This window comes from Marmota monax, unplaced genomic scaffold (genome assembly GCF_021218885.2).
Source record: "Marmota monax isolate L192 unplaced genomic scaffold, Marmota_monax_Labrador192_F-V1.1 WCK01_AAM20220418_F8-fsc00331, whole genome shotgun sequence".
Classification (NCBI taxonomy): Eukaryota; Metazoa; Chordata; class Mammalia; order Rodentia; family Sciuridae; genus Marmota; species Marmota monax.
This window is the reverse complement of record NW_026694212.1, coordinates 476,543-485,699: the sequence shown is the minus strand read 5'-3', so window position 1 is coordinate 485,699 and position 9,157 is coordinate 476,543. Positions and strand designations below refer to the sequence as shown.

The 9,157-nt window shown below is 35.3% G+C and overlaps 1 protein-coding gene across 1 annotated transcript; it reads left to right on the top strand.

The window, feature by feature from the left end:
- The first annotated feature begins 212 nt into the window (after positions 1-212).
- Positions 213-4,339, top strand: LOC124108061 (olfactory receptor 2Y1B-like). The gene has a single exon (XM_046466426.2). It carries the CDS (start codon positions 1,192-1,194, stop codon positions 2,128-2,130), a length of 939 nt encoding a protein of 312 aa, XP_046322382.1. The 5' UTR covers positions 213-1,191; the 3' UTR covers positions 2,131-4,339.
- Positions 4,340-9,157: the final 4,818 nt, after the last annotated feature.

Below are 9,157 nucleotides of genomic sequence, written 5' to 3'. Positions count from 1 at the left end.
TTGGATTATGGATTCTATTGCTGATAACTTTTTTCCTCTTTTACTTTCTGACATATTTTCAAATGGTCTTGTTTGGATTTTTGCCACAAGAAATGCTAGCCTTTCATGGAAGGCAAATTTTCATGTCTATCCCTCTTCCATAGTCTATCAAAAAGTGTTATTTGTTATCCTGTGGATTTCTTAAAAGAAATAAATTTTTTAATGAAATTTACAGGGAGAGTCAAATGCTATACATGACAAAATGTCTTTAATAGCTGTTATGTGTAATGAATTAATATAACATTAATTTATCATATCTTGAGTATTATAAGGGAAGATGCTAATATTTATTTTATATTCAATTAGTTCTGTACCACTGAGGAGCTCTCAGCTGAGAAAGGAAAAGACATGTAAAAATATTTCAGTGAGTGGACAAGTACTAGAGAGAAACTATGCAAAGAGGGCTGGGTGAGAAAAGAAAGAACAGCTCTTTCTGTGCAGGTGAAGTATAGGATTTATCAGATGAAGATGTGGGCAAGTGGCATTCTAGGCATGATGACTCACTATAAAGAACATATTTGTTGCTAATTGTTTTTTTTTTCCCCTAAAGAGATGGATCAACAGTCTACTGAGTTTTTTTCTGATCAAGGCAGCTGGTCATGAACAAATTTTCCAGGATTGGTGCACTAACTATATTTATTGAGTTGAAAAGCCTATTTACACCCAGAGGTCAAATTTCTGATATCAGTGTGATAAGTCCTAGATTAAAATTTGAAAGAAGTTACCGATAGATCCAGGAGAGGAAAAAAAAGGAGAAAAACAATAATAATGTTGCATTTTTATGCCTTAGGTATTTAAAAGCAGTGTCTACATTACTACATTTTGTTGTAATATCAATGCAAGGTGGAAACAAAGTGTCACCTCTACTTTCAGACAAGGAAGCATAAGATCCACAGGACTGAGTGACCTGACCTGTCACAGAACACACAGGCAGCAGGGCCACAGTCAAAGAAAGATGACATCATTCCTAATCCAGTGATTTACAGTTTTAATAGGAAAAAAAATAAGAAGACTGCATAGAACTGAACTGAATAGAAAACAGGGAAACACATCATTCTGGAGTATTTAGGGAATATTGTGAATAATTTTTTCATCCATGTTCTTCATAGGGGGCATTGAATTGTCTTCCATTATTTATGCAGGCACACAGCTATGGAAAATTTCAACACCAGTTTTGGAGAGGGCTTCATTTTGGTGGGCTTCTCAGATTGGCCTCAACTGGAACTCATCCTTTTTATTTATATTTCGATTTTCTACTCCCTAACCCTCTTTGGCAACACCACCATCATCATTCTCTCACGACTGGATCCTCGACTGCACACACCCATGTACTTCTTCCTCTGCCACCTCTCCTTCCTGGACTTCTGCTATACCACCAGCACTGTGCCCCAGCTGCTGATCAATCTTTCTGGACTTGACAGGACCATCAGCTACGGAGGGTGTGTGGCCCAGCTCTTCATTGTCCTCGCCCTGGGTTCCATTGAGAGTATGCTGTTGGTGGTGATGGCCTTTGACCGCTATGCTGCTGTGTGTCGTCCACTCCACTACACAACCATCATGCACCCCCTTCTCTGCCTGACTCTGGCTATTGCTGCCTGGGTGGGAGGTCTCATGAACTCTCTGATTCAGACAAGCCTCATGATGGCCATGCCTCTTTGTGGCCTCCATTACCTGAACCACTTCTTCTGTGAGATGCCTGTATTCCTGAAGTTGGCTTGTGAGGACACAGAAGGCACAGAGGCCAAGATGTTTGTGGCCCGAGTCATAGTTGTGGCTGTTCCTGAAGCACTGATTGTTGGCTCCTATGCACACATTGCTCAGGCAGTGCTGAGGAGCAAATCAATGGCAGGGCGAAGAAAGGCTTTTGGGACCTGTGGGTCCCACCTCCTTGTGGTTTGTCTGTTTTATGGCTCAGCCATGTACACATACCTCCAACCCACGGGCAGTTACTCTGAGAGCCAGGGAAAATTTGTTGCCCTTTTCTATACTATCATCATTCCCATGCTCAATCCTCTGATCTATACCCTAAGGAACAAGGACATGAAAGGGGCTCTCTGGAAAGTACTAGAAAGAGGCAGAGACAGAGAGTAACAGATTAATGAAATTTGAATAATTTTTTGTCAGAGCCCTCAGATGATGGAGCCCATCCTGTTCGTTGTAGAGCAGTTAGTGTATGGAAAACAGTTCTCAACAGGTCTCAGGGTTTTGGTTATCTTGTTTAGAAGTTTGAATTGGATTTTTATTGGGATGTTCAGTTTTTGTGATCAGTGTAGCAGGGAGGAAGTATTGGTTCATATCACTACTTTCTAAAGGAATGAGTCTGAATCATGACCAATTGGGAAGGATGAACGTTGGATTCTTGATGTTTCAAAATAAGAGAAGTATTAATTAAAAATAACCCCCATTTTCCAAGTCAGATACCGATGTGATTCCACATAGATGGCACTGTGACAAAGGCAGAGCACTTGAGTTAACACTGATTTTCTAATTTTATATGACCCTGGCCCAACTTCTTCATGTCTCAGGGCCTGTTTCAAAGGTCTCTTACAGAGGTCACTCTTCTAGGATACTTGGAGCAAATAATTCATCAAGAACAGGGCTATTTCATGGAGCATGTAAGTTTCAGACAGGGGTGTCATTTACCCACTAAAGAAAAAACCAAAATCATTTGTGGTTAGCACTGAATAAAGGAAGAGAGTAATGTCTTGTCAGTCTCACCAAGAATCTTAGTTATGCTGTTTGGTGTCATTGAGAAGAAATTTCCCATGTAAGACAGAAGACAATAGAGAAGAAATCAGTATACAATAACGAATGAATGGAAAAATTTTAAATAAAAATAATCTATATGCTGTACATCAGCAGATAAAAGGAAATTTTACAGGAAAATATTTATCTCAAAGTTAACTAAGGAAATAAAAAGAAACCAAGCAAAAGGCTAATAAATACTTATCATTTGACCACATGTGAAGTTTTATATCTGGGTTATACTCTATTCCATTTGTGTATGTCCCTCTTTACAGCAGTACACAGTTCCACCATTTTCATTGCACTACACATATTTAGAGGATGGTTTCATGAAGAAAATTACAGGTATCTTTGTTAATAACCCTTTGCTGTGTTTGCAAATTTCAATTTGACTGAATCATCTTTTATTTGAATAGCTATCACTAGTATTTGATTAATATGTGAAAATTTGTTTTGCATAAATATTCATTAATCCTATAAGAGCATTGTGAGAGATAGTTCTATTTATATTCCCTGCTTATTAAGGACAATGCTGTTTCAGAGTTTTTAAGGAATTTATTCAAGTTCACATAGCAAATAAGGGATGAAGCTGAGACAAACTTTCTGTGATCCTAACGAGAACCCTTATTATAACATATTGCCAGTTCTATTTTCTGAGAGCAAACTTGTAATAGAGAAATATTGAGGTTAGAAAGAAAGGTGGTAGATGATATGAAAGAGCTCTAGGGTAATACAAAAGTAAAAGGACAGTCTCTTCAACAAATGGTTCTGGAAAAACTGGCTATCCACATGCAAAGGATGAGTGTGGCCCACCTGTGCATGAGTGCGTGCACACACACACACACACACACACACTCTTACCTTTCACATTGCATGGAAAACTGTAAAGCTTTCCTAAGAAAATATGAGAAAAATTTCATGACATTAGAAATTGGCAATGAATTCTTAGATATGACACCAAAAGCATAGATAACAGAAGTAAAACTATATAAATAGGCCCACATCAAAATTAAAATTTTTGTGCATCAAAAGACACAACCAACAGAGTGAAAGAACAAAGTATCCAATGGAAGATAATTTTTCCAAATCACATGTCTGGTAATGGATTAATATTCATAATATATAAAGACCACCTACAGTTCAACAACAAAAATGAATAACCTGATTTAAAGACAGTTAAAGGAATTGAATAGGCATTTCATTAAAGAAGATATACAAATGGCTAGCAAGCACAATAAAAAATGCTCAAATAACTGATCATTAGTTAATGCAAATCAAAACCTCACACATATGCTACTTGTATCTATTAGGATGAATAGTATTTTTAAAACCCAAAGATAACATGTGATAATGAGAATATAGTGAAATTACAATGTCTTATGCACTCTTAGTACTAATATAAATTTCTGATATCTCAATGGAAAAAAAGTATGGTGTTTCCCATTATAAAATAAATAAAAATAGAATTATCAAATTGTCTAGCCATTTTATTTCTGAGTACATATTCAAAAGAACTGAACACAGTGTTTTGAAGAGATATTTGCATGCCCATTGTACTAGGGTTGTCCAGAAAGGCAGGACCATGTGGGAGGAAATATGAAGGCATTTATTAGGGGAACTTGCTCATGTAGTTAAAAAGGTTGAGAAGCCACACAGCAGGCCATCTGCAAGCTGGAGACTGAAATGCCAGCAATATGGTCAGTCTGAACGCTTTAGAACAAGGGAAGCCAATATTGTAACTTTCACCTGAGAGTGAGCCCTGAGAACAGGGGCCCCTGGCTTAAGTCCTGGAATCCAAAGACTAGGAAGCCTGGAGTCCTGATGTCCAACCAGGGAGAAATAGTGTGCTCCAGGACGGAGAGAGGGGGGCAGGAGAGAAAAAAAACAGAGAAAAAGAGAGAGAATTCTGTTTGTTTTATTTTATTTTTATTTTTTTGGTATTCTATCCTGGTTCCCAGCTAATTAGAGAGTGCCCACTTTCTTTCTTTTCTCCTTTTTTTTTGATTTTATAGTTGTAAATGGACAGAATGTCTTTATTTGATTTGTTTATTTTTATGTGATGCCAAAGATCTAGCCTAGTGCCTCATCATGCTAGACAAGTGCTCTGCCATAGCACTGGGGCTATAGCCCCAGCCCGAGAGTGCCCACTTGCCCACTTTCTACCTTGAACAGATCTTCTCAACTACACTAACATCACTAACATGTTAATATACTCTGGAAATATCCTCACAAAAACATTCAGAAATAATGCTTTACCAGTTCTTTTGGTATTTATTAATCCAGCTAAATTGACAATAGAAATTAACTAATTAACCATCAAACCTGTATCCATAGCAGCATCATTCATTCACATTAGCCAAGAAGTACAAGCAATACCAGTGTTCACATACAGGTGAATGGATGTGTACAATGTGGCCCACCTGTCCATGAGCGCACACACGCGAGCGCGCGCACACACACACACAAACACACACACTCAATGGAACTCTATCCAGCATTTAAAAAAGTCAATTCAAACATATACTATAGCATGGTAGAACTTTGTGAACTATAAAGTATAATCTAAGTTAAATAGCCAGTCACAAAAAGACAAATACTGTATAATATAGAGAATTCATAGAAAGAAAAATTAGAATTGTTTCTAGGGATCAGAGAAGAGAAAAATGGGGAGTTGTTATCTAATGGATATAGAATTTCACTTTTGTAAGAATAAATAGTTCTGGAGACCTGTCACACAACAATACGAATATCTATAATGCCATTGACCTGTATACTTAAAATGGTTAAAATGGTAAAATTTATGTTATGTTTATTTGATAACAATCACACAAAGCACTTAAAATTAGTAGTGTTCTAAACATCAAGTAATTATTATGTAGAAAATGTCATAGAAAAATTTATAATGACCTTCATAGAGAAAATTACAAAATATATCTGAGGAACATGTAAAAACACCTAAATAATTATAAAGATTGACATATTCATGTTTGCAAGAATCTAAGAATTTTCTACTTTTCTCAAACAAATTCTAATTATTCTCCAATGTAATTCTAAAAATATCCAAAGAGAGGCCTTCCATAGAACTTTAATAGACTTTAATATTCTCATGAAAAAACAAAAAGCCAAAAAGAGTAAAGAGACTTCTTCTAAAAAGTAAAAAGTCTTTGGAGACCTGGGCTATAAATTATCAAGTTGTAAATCTAATAATAAAGACAATGGGTATGATCAGAAGAACAGAAGATGGAACAGCTGAAAAAAAGAAGCACCAGAAAGAGATCCATGCATATAGTGAAATTTGATACATGCCAAAGGAAAAATTACCAGGGAAACTGGGGTGGTCCATTAAGTGTTACTCAGACAATAGATTATCTGAAACAAAAAATATAAATCTCTATGTTAAACCATACACCAAGTTGATTTGAGGCCTCAGTGTGAAAAAGCAAGATACCAAATTTTTCAGGAGACCATAGGTAAGAATATACCTAGGTGCTTAGACTTTTTTTGTAGTTTTTTTCCTCATTTTTCTTAGTTTTTAGGGAAAATATTAACATATATTAATTGTACATACTAATGGGGTTTAGCATGATATTTCCATACATGCATAGAGCATGCATGGATCAAATCCAACAACCTCCCTCCTACTTCAACTCCACACCTTTTCCAGTATCCAGTAGTCACTATTCTACTTTAAGGTTGACTCTTTTAGCTTCCATAATGAGAGAGAATATGCAGTACTTATTTCCTTTCCATTTGGCTTACTTCACTTAAGTATAATGCCTCCTGCTTCACTTTTCTTGCTAAGGATTGCTTTGGCTTTTCTGGGTCTCTTACTTTTCCAAATGAATTTCATGATTGCTTTTTCTAATTCTATGAAGAATGTAATTGGGACTGTAATAGGAATTGCATTAAATCTGTATAATAGTTTTGGAAGTATGGCCATTTCGATGATATTAATTTTGCATATCCAAGATTATTGGAAATCTTTCCATCTTCTGAGGTCTTCTTCAATTTATTTCTGGTGGCTCTGGCTATAGTTTCAATTTCTCTCTGATTGCTCTAGCTAGATACTCAAGGATTATGCTAAATAGAAGTGGAGAATGAGGACATCCTTGTCTTGTTCCAGTTTTTAGAGGTAATGCTTCCAATTTTTCTCCATTTAGAATTCTGTTGACTTTGGGCTTAACATAGATACCTTTTATAATGCTGGGTTATGTTTTTACTATCCCTAGTTTTTCTAATGTTTTAAACGTGAGGAGGCATTGTATTTTGTCAAATGCTTTTTCTGCATCTATTGAGATGGTCATATGATTCTTATCTTTAAGTCAATTTATGTGATGTATTATGTTTATTGATATCCATATGTTGAACCAACCTTGCATCCCTGGGATGAACCCCACTGAATAATGCTACACTCTTTAAAATATGTTTTTGTATGTAATTTATCAGAATTTTGGGGGGAATTTTTGCACCTATGTTCATCAGGGATATTGGTCTGAAGTTTTCTTCCCTTGATGTGTCTTTGTCTGGTTTTTGTATCAGGGTGATATTAGCCTCATAGAATGAGTTTGGGAGTGTTCAATCCTTTTCTATTTCATGGAATAATTTGAGGAGTATTGGTGTTAATTCTTCTTTGAAGGTCTTGTAGAATTTGGCTGAGAATCCATCTTGTCCTGGGCTTTTCTTGATTAATAGGCTTTTGGTGGTGTCTGCTATTTCATTACTTGAAATTGATCTGTTTAAATTTAGTATGGCCTCTTGGTTCAGTTTGGGTAGATCATGTGTCTCTAGAGATTTGTCAGTGTCTTCAAGATTTTCTATTTTATTTGAGTATAAATTTTCAAAATAGTTTCTAATTATCTTCTGTATTTCAGTAGTGTCTGTCATGATATTTCCTTTTTAATCACAAATGTTAGTAATTTGAGTTTTCTTTCTCTCTTTGTTAATATAGCTAAGGGTTTATCCATTTTATTTTTCAAAGAACCAACTTTTTGTTTTGTCAATTTTTTGAATTGTTTCTTTTGTTTCAATGTCATTGATTTCAGCTCTGAATTTAATTATTACCTGTATTCTCTTGCTTTCGGTGTTGATTTGTTCTTCTTTTTCTATGGCTTTGAGATGTAATATTAGGTCATTTATTTGTTGACTTTTTATTATTTTAATGAATGAGCTCAATGCAATCAATTTCCTCTTAGCACCGGCTTTCGTAGTGTCCCAAAGATTTTGATATGTTGTATCGGTGTTTTCATTATCTCTTAGTACTTTTTTTATTTCCTCCCTGATTCCTACTACTATCCATTCATCATTCAATAGTATGTTATTTAGTCTCCAGGTGAAGTACTTTTTAATTTCATCATTGATTACTAGTTTTACTCTATAATGATATGAAAGAATACAGGGTAGTGTGTGTGTGTGTGTGTGTGTGTGTGTGTGTGTGTGTATTTGCTGAGAGTCACTTTGTGGCATAACATTTGGTCTATTTTAGAGAAGGATCCATGTGCTGCTGAGAAAAAAAGTGTATTCACCCATGGATAGATGAAATACTCTATATATGTTCATTAATTCTAAATTATTGATTGTATTATTTAGTTTTATAGTTTCTTTGTTTAGCTTTTGTTTGAAAGATCTATCCAGTAGTGAGAGAGGAGTGTTAAAGTCACCCAGAATTATTGTGTTGTAATCTATTTGATTCTTGAAATTAAGAAGAGTTTGTTTATTGTACATAGATGTTCCATTGTTTGGAGCATACATATATATAAGATTGTTATGTCTTGTTGACAGTATAAAAAGCCCTTCTTTGTCCCTTCTGATTAACTTTGGCTTGAAGTCCACTTTATCTGATGTGTGGATTGAAATCTCTGCTTGTTTATGCAGTCCATGTGAGTGTTATGTTTTTTCCCACCCTTTCACCTTCAGTCTGTGGATGTCTTTTCCTAAGAGGTGAGTCTCTTGAAGATAGAATATTGTTGGATCTTTTTAAAAAATTCAATCTACCAGTCTATGTCTTTTGATTAATGAGGTTAGGCCATTAACATTCAGGTTATTATTGAGATATGATTTGTATTCCTGATCATTTGGGTTTATTTTTGGATTTTAACTTGACTTGGTTTCACCTTTTATTGATTTCTCTTTGGTGTGGTCCTCCCTTTGGTAGTTTTTTTTTCATTTCCTCCTCATGTATTGTTTTGGTAGTATGGCCATTTTGACAATATTAATTTTGCCTATCCAAGATTATTAGAAATCTTTCCATCTTCTAAGGTCTTCTTCAATTTCCTTCTGGTGGCTCTGGCTATAGTTTCAATTTCTTTCTGATTGAACATTGCTAAGAATGTTCTATAGTGCAGGCTTTCTAGTTGTGAATTCTTTTAACTTTTGT